The sequence below is a fragment of the Rattus rattus genome, chromosome 14 (genome assembly GCF_011064425.1).
Source record: "Rattus rattus isolate New Zealand chromosome 14, Rrattus_CSIRO_v1, whole genome shotgun sequence".
Taxonomy (NCBI): Eukaryota; Metazoa; Chordata; class Mammalia; order Rodentia; family Muridae; genus Rattus; species Rattus rattus.
In genome coordinates, this window is record NC_046167.1 from 67,472,368 (window position 1) to 67,486,559 (window position 14,192).

The 14,192-nt window shown below is 44.4% G+C and overlaps 1 protein-coding gene across 1 annotated transcript; it reads right to left on the reverse strand.

The window, feature by feature from the left end:
- Window positions 1–595: 595 nt before the first annotated feature.
- On the reverse strand, window positions 596–13,914 carry Znf169 (zinc finger protein 169). The gene is made up of 3 exons (XM_032884705.1): window positions 13,794–13,914; window positions 9,009–9,104; window positions 596–3,216 (listed from the first exon to the last, which is right to left on the reverse strand). Exons 1-3 carry the CDS (start codon window positions 13,912–13,914, stop codon window positions 1,277–1,279), a joined length of 2,157 nt encoding a protein of 718 aa, XP_032740596.1. The 3' UTR covers window positions 596–1,276.
- Between the last annotated feature and the right edge of the window lie 278 nt (window positions 13,915–14,192).

Consider the following 14,192-nt stretch of genomic DNA (forward strand, 5'->3'; position numbering starts at 1 on the left):
GAGTCCCTGTCTCAAAACACCAAAATGAAAAAAGAAAAAGAAGAGAGGGAGGGAGGGGAAGGGAAAAGAAAAGAGAAGAGAAAAGAAAAGAAAAGAAAAAGAAAAGAGGAAGAAAAAGAAAATGTGGTTCCAAAGCCTGGCCAGGCCCAGAGAGATCAGGTCTGGAGTGAGGTCAAATGCATGAAGCTGTTATTCAGGGCTGGGGAAACGATACTGCCTGTCAGCCCCGTGAGCCAGGGGACAGAACATTGGGTCAATATTGTTCTTGAGATTTAAGGTCCCAGAGAATTTACCTTGCTAGGTTTGTGCTTGACACTGGAACCCATCACTACTCAGGCCTTTCTGATGTTTCCCTTTGGGAATAGGAACATCCAACCTGTATCTGTCTGGTCGCTGGATTTTTGGAGGAAGCAAATCCCATGTTTGATTTCACAGGATTGTGAACTGGGACGAGATGCTCACCCACGCTTGATTTAGAAATTTTGCGTTAGAGATTTTCAGTTTAGACCTGATACTGAAATGAGCTAAGGATCTGGGGATGCCTGGAATCCTATCCCCACAGTATAAATACTGATGCCTCACCTCTCGTGTGACGTGACTTGGAGGCAGGACATTTACTCAAGGTTAGACAAGGTCATCTGGATGTGGTCCAGGATTAGAGGCACCAGGAAAGTATATACAGGAGGGATGGACCTGTAGGTGCACAGCACATCGGGAAGCCATTCACCCGCTACGGGGAGGTGTGGCTACAGCAACACCTGAGCCGGTTTGACAGAGAACTTCTAGGCTCCATATATACAGCAGAGTAAATTTCTTTTGCCTAAGCTGTACGGTCTGGGGTATTTTGTTAGGAAGCCCTAGAAAACTAACACATACTATTAACCAAAGATAATAAACAATAAACCAATGATTTCATGAACAAGCAAGGACTTTTCCCCTACTCTATTTTCAGGAACATTTCACTAGTGATTTCTGCCAGCTCTGTGCTCCTGGGGAAAGGAAACAACAGCTCAGGCAAACGCCTCTCAGGCTAGGATCTGATGGCCCACACTTGGGTCTTCCTATGTCTGTGGAGGTGAAACGTCCAACTGAAGCCACGCCCACGATCCCTGCACTTAAGGGCTTTTTGCCAGAGTAGGTCTGCTGATGTCTGATGAGGGCAGAGTCAAAGCCAAAGGCTTCTCTACCAACTGGACTGAGTCCTCTACTAGTCAGACGTGAGGTGTGGCATCCCATCCACTCCCTACCCACATAAGTTGTTTACAAAAAGCCTCTTCTACTTGGAGTGTGTCCTCTGGTGTCTGGTGAGAAGTGACTTAAAACCAAAAGCACGCCCGCACTGGGAGCACAGGTAAGGCTTCTCCCCTGTATGGCTCCTCTGGTGCCCAATGAGGTTGAACTTTTGGCTAAAAGCCTTGCCACACTCGGTGCACACATAGGGCTTCTCCCCCGTGTGTGTCTTCTGGTGTCTGATGAAGAGAGACTTAAACTCAAAGGCTCGTCCACACTCAGGGCACTTGTAAGGTTTCTCCTCTCCGTGGGTCCTCTGGTGTCTAATGAGAGAGACCTTCTTTCCAAATGCTCGCCCACACTCTGCGCAGAGGAACGGCTTCTCCCCTGTGTGAATCCTCTGGTGCCTAACGAGGTTGAACTTCTGCCTGAAACGCTGGCCACACTGGGGACAGGCATAGGGCTTTTCCCCTGTGTGCGTCTTCTGGTGCCCAATGAGGTTGAACTTCTGGCTAAACCCCCTACCACACTGAGGACACACATAAGGCTTCTCCCCTGTGTGTATCTTCTGGTGTCTTGTGAGGAGCGACTTAAACTCAAAGGTTCGTCCACACTCGGGGCACTGGTAAGGCTTCTCCCACCCTGCGTGGGTCCTCTGGTGTCTGATGAGCGTGGCCTTCTTTACAAATGCACGCCCACACTCAGGACACAGAAAAGGTAACTCCCCTGCATGAATCCTCTGGTGCCCAATGAGGTTGAACTTCTGGCTAAACCCCCTACCGCACTGGGGGCACACATAGGGCTTCTCCCCGGTGTGTGTCTTCCGGTGTCTGGTGAGGAGAGACTTAAATTCAAAGGCTCGTCCACACTCGGGGCACAGGAAAGGTTTTACCTCTGTATGAATCCTCTGGTGCCTAATGAGGTTGACCTTCTGGGTGAAACTCCAGCCACACTGGCGACACACGTAAGGCTTCTCCCCTGTGTGTGTCTTCTGATGTCTCATGAGCGTACCCTTTTGGCCAAAGCGTTGCCCGCAATCGGGGCAAACGTGGGGTTTCTCCCCGGAGTGGGTGATCTGATGAGTGAGGAGCCTGGAGAGCAGCCTGAAGCCACGCCCACACACTGAGCAGATGAAGGGGTTGTCACCAGAGTGTGACCACCGGTGTTGCAGTAGCGAGGCCTTCCGGCAAAAGCCCCTCCCACACTCAGGGCACACGAAGGGCTTTTTATCCAGGTGAGTCCGCTGGTGGAGGAGGAGGTCTATCTTCTGGCGGAAGCCACGCCCACACTCCGGACATACAAGGGGTCTCTCTCCAGAGTGAATAATCTTCTTGTGGCTGTTGAGGGACGATACATACATGAAGCCTCGCCCACATTCCCCACACACGTGTGGCTTCTCTCCCGAGTGTTTCCTCTGATGGACAGTGAGAGAAGCCTTCTGAGTAAACTGGTGCCCACACTCCGAGCACGAGTAAGGCTTCTCCCCTCCGTCCATTCTCTGGAGCTTCATGAGGTCCGAACTCTGGCAAAAGCCCTCTCCGCAGTCAGGATATACGTGATGCTTCTGAGGGCTGAACAGGTTTGTGACATCATTAAGCCCTAGTGGAAACGCTCCGTGTATGACAGCTCCAGATGCTGACTCATCGGGTCCCTTCAACACGGAGACTGCCTCCTCGGGGGCCAGGCCAAGGTCTGTTTGCTTACTGTCGCCTTCTGCCCAGTATGCCGTCTGACCTTGACATGGGCTAAAGAACGTCTTCAGAATCCTCGTTGGACTCGTCCTCTGCAACAGAGCATCACTGCTGTCTCTCTCTTCACCTCCTCCATTGCTAGAACAGCCTGGAGCTTCTGACTGGAAGTTGCCCCCTTCTGGTGGGCTTGGGAAAGTCTGAGAGGGAGATCCATTCAGCACACACACTCTGAGGACTTCTGGACTAGCAAAGGATATCGGGCAGGAGAGACCGGCCTCTAATTCTGTCCTGGGTTCTGCTAGAGAGAAAGCAGTGGTCAGAATCACAGAGGTGCCATGTGGGTAGGAACAGTGATTCCTCGGTTGTTCACAACAAACACTCCCTTTACAGGTCTATCTTCCATACTCTACTGCAAATGGCCTTCCCACGGCTCTGAGAGGAAAACTAAAACACTGAAAAGCATTATGGGTGATGTCTGCTCTGCACGATATTACAATTAGACTAGGTCGTGAACATCCACGGATACTTGCTTTTACTCAATCGGGTAGTACAAATTTCTTCAGTGGTTTTCTTTGCTCTATAAGGAAGTGACTAAGTCTCAAGCCGTCCCCCACCTGGCAGTACTGAACAATGTTAAGAGGTCCATATGTGGTACTCAGCTGAATGCTCCCTCACCCATAAGCAAACCAGAAAAGAACCTGGAACTCTCATCAGAAAATGGGGATTCAGCAGTGAAGCAGGATCTGCCAGGGTCCCCGCCTACGAGCCCTTAAAACAATCTCATTCTTTTTTTTTTTTTTTTTTGTTCTTTTTTTCGGAGCTGGGGACCGAACCCAGGGCCTTGCGCTTCCTAGGCAAGTGCTCTACCACTGAGCTAAATCCCCAACCAACAATCTCATTCTTGTGACCTAATTAATCTGAGAGTCTCTTGGATTTTTCTTAAACATTCCCTTCTAATAACAGGACTTGCCTGGGAGATGTCAAGTCAATATACCTGTCCCACTGCAACTGGTTCTTACCTACTTAGAGCTGATTGTAAAAAAAATCTGACAAGCTCTGACTGAGGCCTCAGAATGACCTCCCTGATTCCTGCAGGCTGATACAAAGGGAGACATATTTCATGAAGTATCTGCGATAGGTCTGCCAACTGTTTATAGATGGTTGTTGGACCACAGTCAATTATTAGTGTCCCACTTACTGCTCCTTTCACACTGAAGAGGAGTCCTTACAATAAGAAAGACATCCATGAAGTCCAGAGTGAGAACTGTAGAACATTTTATGAATAACTACTGACTCCTAAGTGCCAAGTCTGTGGTTTTCTCCTATGAAAACTACTCAATACACTCGCTTTCTGGGTGTCCCTGCAAGTTGAACACACTTCTTGACAATGACTAATGCCTTTCCTCATGGCCTTCCAAACTTCGAGAATTCGGGACTTCATACCCAGATCAGGTCATTAAAGGTCCTACTGTGGTCAGTTTCTCATCAGGAAATGTGTTCTAGTTCAGCTCACTAAATTCTGATTTCCTCAGGTAAGCCAGTTTGCCGGTATCAACTCGAATCTTGGCAGTTGTCTGCATTTCTAGCTATCAACTATTCACAGCTCGTAATAGAGCACATGTTTGGCATATACGAGGCCCTGGGTTGAATATTTAGCCATCAAACAACACACACACACACACACACACACACACACACACACACACACACTCTCTCTCTCTCTCTCTCTCTCTCTCTCTCTCTCCTGTAATTCCAGAGAGTATACACTGCTGGCTACTTGCCTGTGATTTGAAAGAAAGAAATACCCGTGCTTTGCTTTATCAATATCCCCACTTGGTCATAAGAACTGTTGTGTGTCTTGTGTTAACAGGTGACTGATCTAAGCATAGTAACCACTGCCCTTACGGGAGAGGTGTGTCTTCTAATAAAAATGTCTACCCTCATAGTACACTTTTATTTTAGAAGAGCTATTTTGATGTAAACGTGCACTGTGCTTCAAAAAAAGTGGTGACCCCAAATCAAATCAATGAAACTTCCACGACAGAGGCAAAGTCCACAAACCATGGGAGCAAGCGGACCTCCACACTGGGAGGGTTCAAGGGGAGGGGAACCATAGTGGTTCTGAGAAGGCATTCTCCTCCCAGCTGATGGCATGGGATGGGGCCTGGCAGAATTCTGGAAATGGAACCCCTGGTTGGGGACCTGGCCATTGGCCCTGTGAGCCTGAGGGCAGAGCAAATCCAAGAGGATTATTTGCGAGCCTTAAGAACTACTGGTTTTTGTCTTCTTAGTTTGTGGTTGACTTGGTGCCCATTACCCCTCTCTTCCTTCTGTTAATGGTAGAGCAGAAATATTCTAAATCTGACACACAAGGCACAAAGAAAAGCCCATAGAGGGATGGTACCCCAGTATACCTTATCGACATTTTACCTCCTGAAGTACAAAGAACCATTGTTTAGGTCCCATTATCTTCTATATTCTTATTTACCATACTTTCTTAAGAAATTGTAGTTAAGGTAAAAACTTGATTTAATTGTCAGTATAACTGCAAAAATCTTAGTCATAAAGGATATTCTACTGTAGAGCCATATTTGTACTCTTAAAACCCTTTTTCTTCTTTCTAATGCTCTTGCTCCACAACTTCTCTTTTTAATGGTTTGTTGTTGTTCTTGTTGTGATTTGGGGGTTTGGTTGGTTGGTTGGGTTTTGGTACTGGGGATGAGAGCAAGATCAGCTCTTTTATTATTTCCTTCTCTTTGAAGAATTTCCTTACCTATAGTTTAACATATGTGTCACAAACTTTATTTCTATTAGTGGCAAAGAGTCATTTTCATTTCTCAGGGATAGTTTTGCTAGGTATAAAATTTACAATCCCCTCCCCCCACAAAATTTTTTTTTACAATCCTTTCAGTACTTGAGAAAAATCCCTGCCGTGTCCTCATTGGCCCAGTTAGTTCACATGAAAAATCCTCTATAGGCAAGGCATTTTCCCCCCACTGGCTACCTTCCAGGTCTTTCCCCTCTTTTTAGTGTTCAGAATTGTAGTTATCATGTGTCTTAGTGTTTATGCATAGATGTTTATTTAATGTTTCTATGGCTTCTTGTATCTGTATAAGTTTTCAACCATGAGTTTCTCAAATATTTTTCAGTATCCTTTCTGGGTTCTGATGACATAAGTGCTGTTTCTTGTTCTTATCCCAGAAGTCTCTAAAACCATTCTTTTTCAAGCTATTTCCTTTCTTTGTTCAGGTTTATAATATTTTTTTGTTCTGGAATCAAGTTCATTGATTCCACTTGGATGTAGTGGTGCATGTATTTAATCCCACCACTTGGGAAGCTGAGCAGGTGGACCCTATGAGAACAAGGCCAGATAGGGCTACAGAGTGTGACCCTGTCTTAAAACAGAAAACAAATTCACTGATTTGATCCTATCACTCCAACTCTATTAGCTAAGCCCATCTAATGAGTTCATGTTTTCTGTTGCATATTTCAGTAACACAACTGTAGATTTATTTTTATGTAAAATATTTCTTTGTGGATATTTTTATACTCTTTTATTTCAAGAGTACATGTAGTAGGTTGAAAATCCTTGGAACACTTATTTATTTAGTCCTAGGGACTGAACCTGAGGCCTTGGACATGCTAGGCAAATGCTCTATCTGTGAACTATGTCCCTTTCATTTTGAAGGTCTCTCAGTTGTTCAGGTTGGCCTTGAACTCTCTCTGTGACCAGGCTGCCATTCTTGACATTCTCCTACTTCAGCCACGTGCTAAATTCACAGTCCTGCATCCACCAGGCCCTGAACGATAATTCTAATCTCTGATCCCCACCACTTCATCTGCCGTATGTCACCGTCATCTTCAAGTTTTAATGTTCTGGCTCTTGGTATGAAGGGTGGTATTTTTTTTTTTAATTCTATGCTGAATTGGCTTTCAAGCTAATAGACCTTGGGCCCTATTTAAATGACATTTTAAAGAAATATGCACCCTATTTATGACCAACACTCAGATACAAGTCAGTAGTTAAGTACATCATGACTTATCAATATGAAGTAGTTCTACTCGCCAACAAAAAGTGAATTACTGGTGTATTGCCCGTGGATAAAATTCTAAGTAATTATGCTAAATGGAGAAAACAGTTACAACCTGAGTGGATCAATGTGCATACATCCTAGAAAATTCAGACAAACCTATAATCAGGAAAAACAGGTTAGGAAGGAGGGGATATCATTGGCAGCCGATAGCTTCTTGGGAGGGATGGATCGGTTTCCTTTAAGGCGAGGCCCTGGTTAGTCTACCACACTCTGTTGAACAGTCTCAGACCCATGAACACACGAGCAAAAGAAAAGAGACTCGTTGGGCTAATTTTAAAAAGAAAGAAAGAGGAGGACATGAAGTTGGGAACTGTGTGGTGGAGGGGAGACCTGGGAGAAGTGAGGGGGTAGAAGTGAGGGTGAATATGAACAAAAGACATTGTGTGTGTACACGAAATTCTCAAAGAGGATTAATAGAATATTATTCATTTGTAATAAATATTTATATGTAATAATATTTATTAATAATAAATTTATTTTATTAATTTTCAAAAAATAATAAAATATACTTTTTACAAAAAGAAAGGAGGAAGAGGTTAGAAAGCAGAAGTGTGGTAAGGTATACGGAACGTTTGGAAATGATAGATTACCTATTTCAGTTGTAACAAAGTTCATTGATCTTCACTTTTATTATAATTTACCTTAAAAACATCCCTTACTTCTTAATACCTCATACCTTAACAGCATTTTATATTACATGTTAATATACCTCATGTAGCATCCTTTCCTACAAAGTCCAAGTTTGATATAAAGCATAACATCCCCCCACATGGTTTATTTACAGGGAAAAAAATAAAATAAGATCGTGGGGCTGCCCACCTTTAATCTCAGCGCTTGGGAGGCTCAGGCAGGCAGAGCTCTGTGAGCGCAAAGTTAACCTGGTCTACACAGGGAGTCCCGGGCCAGTCAGGGCTACACAGTGAGAGCCTATCTCAAAAATGTTTTAAAATGTCAGTAAAAGTGGAGACAAATTCACTTAAGAAAAGATAAACCAGGCAGAAATTTACCTGGACATTCTAATAATCATATAAAATTAGTGTGGGTTGAATTAAAGACCTAAGTGTTTAGGGAAAATTCTACCACTGTGATCAATAACTGAACAAAAATTAACCACAGTGTGGGCGAATGTCTAAAGCAGTCCGTCACTCCCAGAAGGGGACGGATCACGTGAGAAAATACTCATATTAGCCACGTAAAACCCCATGAGGTTCCATAGAGGTGGAGAAATGGGGTCAGACAGTACCCCATGTTGGTAAGGATGTGTCAGAAGAATTCTCGCACTGCCACTGGCGCACGTGCTCTTACGTGCTTAGGACAGCGTGGCATTGCTCATCATTCAAAGCCACGCCCGTGTATGGGCCAGCTATTTGGGGCCTCTCTGTGGTTCCTGCATCCTTCCACAGTGTCACACAAATGCAGAGTGACGTCGTCTAATTGACAGGGATTAGGGGTTGCGTACTATGAGTGGAGACATCTACAAATGTGCAAAATAACGTGATAGGAAGGCGCTTTGGGGTAGGATGAGCAGGCAAAGGTAGCCATGGAATGTGAACAGGGAAGGAGGTGGGGAAGCTGGACAGTCTGAGAAGGAAGAAGCCTGCCCCCTGGTGGACAGTGAGCTCCTAGCCCCACGCAAGGGCGGTCATATTGCTACACTTCTTCGCATTAATTAAACCATCATAAAGAAAGCAAAGCTGTGAGGATTCACAGGGCCGGTGTGATGTACAGCAGTCTCGGGGTCAAGAACAGAAACTGAAGAATGTTCAGGGGAACAGCCTAGTCAGTCTAGGCTGAACACGGGGGAGATGGGATGGGGGTGGGGAGTGACCTCCTAGCAAGTGTGAGAGGGAGGGAGACAGTGCTACCCAGCCTTACCTGGAGCCCCGGGAGGCCTATAGGAGAGCTACTGTTAGCATGTCAGAGTGGGCCCCTTCCTTGTCTGGGGAGTCCCTCAATGCCTTGTTTCCTCACCGGCCCAGAGGCTCCCTCTTACCTGGACAGAGGTCCGGAAGACATCCACTGCTATCTCTCCAGGGCTCTGTTCCTTGTTCCAGCTGTGTGATGAGTTTCGGTTTGGGAAACGCAATTCCTAGTCACGAGAAACAAACCCAAAGTGACCTTAGGCTAGCAGCTGAAGAGGCTACAACAGAACTCCAGGCCAACTTAAGAGATGCTAAACACCAAGAAGGGAGGTAGAGAGATGGGGAAAGAATATCAGAATACCGAGAAAGAATGAACAAGGACAGGGGAGTCAAAAGCAGGGTAATCTGTTGGGCCCTACCTTGGGGTGTTTCCCTGCTCCCTCGCTGAGCCTTTTAGCCTGCTATAGCAAGAAGTTGTTTACACCCTTGGCAGCTGCTCTTGGCCCCTGAATTAGGGCCAGGACTTTCCATGGCATCTTTCCCTGCCCCTTCCCCCTCCACTGAGCCTTCCAGCTTGTTGTTGTTAAGAAGCTGTTTATGCCCCTGATTGGGAACTTTCCACCACACAGACTTTTCCTGTTTTCCTGGTTGGGGATTTTCACCTGCCTTGTTTTTCCACAGCTTTTGCCTCGAGTATATAAGGAAATCTCAGTAAAGCCTTGGTGGCACTCTCTGAAAACGGGTGACCCGTGTACGTGTTTTCTTTCAATCCCGCAGACCTACGCCGGATATTCACACACTGGCAGCTCAGGCGCTGTCATCTGGAGGTCCCACCGAGATCGGGAAAGAGAGGACAACCTGACAGGATTGTTCCAAAAGGTCGACCAGCAAGGAAACAGAAGGTATTGGGGACAAGCGGCGACCACCGGGCAAAACTGGAAGTAAGTAGCCTACAAAGGTTTTGTCTTAGCGATGGGAACTACAAGTTCCTCGTTATTGGTCATAGATAAGCTTGTAAGTTTACTCAAACAACAAGGTACTGGTATTAAGGTAAAGTCAGCCCAAGATTTTTGTTAAAATTATAGAACAAGTCAGTCCTTGGTTTATAGCTAGTGGCAGTTTGAATATTCGGATTGGAAACAGTAAAAGGGGAAGGCCCTCCAAGATTGAGAGCATTCCAAGCTACCTTTTCCTTTGGAGATTAGTGAAGGACGCTTTACTTAGTGAAAATGAGAAAGGGTCAAAGAACAGGTGATGGAAATTTGAAAGGGGAACCAGGATGAACATACTAAAGAGTCAATTTCAGGGACAGCATGAGTTGCAGATGAGGAGATAACATTGAAAGGGAGATTCAGAAAAAGAAAATGAAAGGCCCTAGTAAGCAGAATTCAGAAGGAAGGAATTCTGTGCAAAGGATTTAGTAGTGGTGAGTAAACCTTGTAAAAGGGACAAGGTAATAATGGATAAAATGTTTTTTTGCATGTGTTCTTTTAGAGTTATACTAAAATCTAGAGAAGCAAAGTCAATTCTCATAGATGCTTTTAGTCTTTGGACCCTGACTAGAGACAGTTTACACCCTGGACAAGAGAAAGAATGGGGTTGAGAAAAACAGTCCTCCTGGACTCTCCACAAATGTTTTGTTGAGAGAAGGAAAATGAGCTTAAGCTTTTTAAGAGCTCTCCAAGGGACAGAAGGAAGGCAGGAGACGGTCCTGCCTCCTTGTTGGTATTGGAGAAGTGCTTATTTCTGGTTCTGGGTCCTTTAGGTAGAATATCTGGGTTCCTTTGGTGGGATGCCATCTAGTTTTTTTCCTTGTATGTCTATTGTCTGTCCTTGGTGCACCAAGCTGTCCATGTAGGTCAGTTTATGTCTGGGTTTTGCTTCTCCTTGCTTGAATGTTTTATGTTTCATGTTTAAAAGAAAAAAATGGTTAAAACTTTAAATGCTGGTTGATTCACCCCTTGATGTAGTTTTAATTCCTTTCAAGAAAGGAACAAATAAATAAAAAGCAGTTTCAACTGGCTTTTGGAGCCCTGCATCTGTAACTAGGAGCCTAGGTCCCCTGGGGAAGCTCCCCAGGGGGTTGACTAAATGTTTATACTAGCGGATCCTAAAGGCACCAGGAGCTTCACAGCTTCTATGGTAATGGAACTGATGGCTGTTTCTCTTAGAAAAATCTTTGACTGTGATTATTGGACTCAACAGGGGTGACAAGTGCTTCTCTTAAAATCACAGTTAGAACAGGTAAAATGGTGTTTGATCTAAATATTAAAGATATGTGTAATCACTTCATTTTTTGTTTCTGATTAGTTTTAAATGTATAATATGCTCTACATGTCTTGGTTATAGTTTACTGGCTTTTAAGTTATTGGGTATGGTTAAAAATTTGTACAAACTGGAGTCATTCTAGACAACCTGTGGTATGAACCAACCCAGGGAAACAGGTCTAAATTGGATTAATATTTTAATATTATTCTTAACCTAGAAACCAGACTTATAAAAGAATTTAGGGCAATGTCTCTTTGTTGAGAAATTAGAGCCCACACAATCGTTCGTTCATATGCAAGAATTGGCAGTCAAACTTTAAAGCATGAGGAATGGACTTGGTGTTTTGGAAAGACTGGATTTTGGAGAACAGATGGTTTGTTGGAGGTTGAGTTTTGCTTTCCAAAGTTATGGTTGTGCTCTGGTGTTACAAGGGAAACTTAAAGATTGTGGTTAAAGATTGCCAGTGTAGCCAAACATTGGCTACAGTTTGCAGTTTGATCACAGACAGGCTCAAGATTCTAACTCACACATGTTTGTAATTAAGAAAAAAAAAAAACAGGTGGAGATTGTTACAGGATTTACAAAAGGTTGATGAGGCTATGGAACTTCTAAGAGCATTACAGCCTGTTTGCTCACTCCAACTGCTATTTCAAGAAATAGATGTAGAATTATTATAGATTTAAAATATTGTTTTTATGGGCTGGAGAGATGGCTCAGAGGTTAAGAACACCGACTGCTCTCCCAGAGGTCATGAGTTCAATTCTCAGCAACCACATGGTGGCTCTCAACCATCTGTAATGGGATCTGCTGCCCTCTTCTCATGTCGGAAGACAGCAGCAGTGTTCTCACATACATAAAATAAAATAGACCAAAAAAAATATTGTTTTTATGTTCTTTCTTTACATCCTGGTGATTGTGAAAGATTTTCATTTAGTGAGCTTGCTTATAATTTTGGAGAGCCCATGAAATGATACCATTGAAAAGTTTTTCCTCGAGGAATCACTCTTGGCCCTACATTATGTAAAAAATTTTTTGTCACTTCCTTCAATACAAAAAGCTAAGACTTTGAATCTTTCAGTGTATATTATTCATTATATAGACATTTTAATTTTACTACAAGCCTTTACTCTTACAATGTGTTTTAAATTTTGGGGAGTAGCTGCTGCTCCAGAAAAGATTCAATATTTCTTTTCAATATTTGAGACCTTGGTCAACTTAAAGAAGAGAAAATTTTCTGAAATCTGTGCCATGCGTGTTGGCACCCCCTTTCTTTTGGTTCAGAATGGGACTAAGGCAGTGTCAAGGAAGGAGATTCTCAATTGTTCTTACAGGTCCTATGCTACCGACCAGTTGCTGGGAACAAGAAGATTCTACATGGATTGTTTGAGTTCCTGGTGTGATCCCCATACCTCTGGATAAAGGCTGATTCCCAGTGGAACTCTACAGGCATAAGAGACTTTGGTATTACTGTGTCAGTCATTGCTGCCATCACTACTGCTGCAGTGGCCGGTGTGGCCATATCTCAATTGGCAGCTGTCGTTGGGACTGTGGATACATTCTGGAGAAGTTGCCATGGCATTGACTGTGCAGAATAGCGTTAATATTCAGATTCAGTTGGTCATTCTTAATCTCAACCAACAAACTGCTCTCAATTGGACTTTCTCTGGGAAACCCATGTTATATCTTGTTCTACCTTTGATCATTCTATGTGTGTAACCCCTGTTAAGGTCCTTAATAGCAACAATGCTGTTGGGGACTTGATTGCTTATCTTGATTGCTCACTTTTAGCAGCTGCCCCTTGGGCTGTTTTGAGGTACCAACAGATCCTGTCTCAGGCTGAAACCAAACAGGTTTGGTTTTCGTTGGCCTGGATTAATCTATTGGCCCAAATTAGGCTCAATTTGTATGAACAAGTAGTAAGCCAAAGATGGGCAACCTTCTGGGACCATACTCGCCTAAGGCAGAAACCCTGAGGCTGGCAGGGTTTTCAGAGATGGGAAAGAGTTTTGGAACCCCAGATTGATCCTAAGATAGACGCTACTTAAAAAAAATAAGAGGGGGAATTGTTGGGCCCTACTTTAGTGTTTTCCTTCCCCCTCGCTGAGCCTTCTAGCCTGCTATATAGCAAGAAGTTGTTTATATCCTTGGCTGCTGCTCTTGGCCCGATTTGGGGCTGGGACTTTCCATGGCACCCTTCCCCCTCCACCGAGCCTTCCAACTTGTTGTTAAGAAGTTGTTTATGTCCCTGATTGGGCCCCGGACTTTCCACCACACAGACTTTTCCTGTTTTCCTGGCTGGGGATTTTCACCTGCCTTGTTTTTCCACGGCTTTTGCCTCGGGTATATAAGGAGATCTCAGTAAAGCCTTGGTTAGCACTCTCTGAAAACGGGTGACCCGTGTACGTGTTTTCTTTCAATCCTACAGACCTATGCCTGATACTCACACACTGGCAGCGCAGGCGCCATCAGTATTCATCCCTAGAAATACACTGTCAGTCATTGCCTGTACAAGCACACAGGTGTGCAAGTGCACACACATTTCACTGCAAAACATGGGCCTTCTAAAGTAGAACAGAGGTGTTGGCTGCTACACAGGTGTTTAACATGCCCACAGATAAACTCCAGGACTTAAAACAGGGTGGCCTTACCCAGGGAGACCAGATGGCTATAGTTCTCCAGCATCACTTCCCTGTATAGGATCCTCTGGGCAGGACTCAACAGCTCCCACTCCATCTGGCTGAAGGCCACGGCCACATCATGAAAAGCCATTAATGCCTGTAACAAGAACACATCCCTGTTCATGAAAGCCGCAGTCTGGCTAAAACCAGTCACCAGCTTCAGTCACTGTCCAGAACCAAGGCAGTAAGAACTCGGTGACTTGGACAACAGCATGAGGTGTTCTGCCCTGAACCTTACTGCTGTATGTTGAAGACTATTTCCATATACGAACGCCAGTTCCACATATAGAACTCAGAAACGCTGGGTGTCCTGTTTTGCTCTAGGCATATACAAGACCTTCAAAAGCCACAATTTTGGGGTTGGGGATT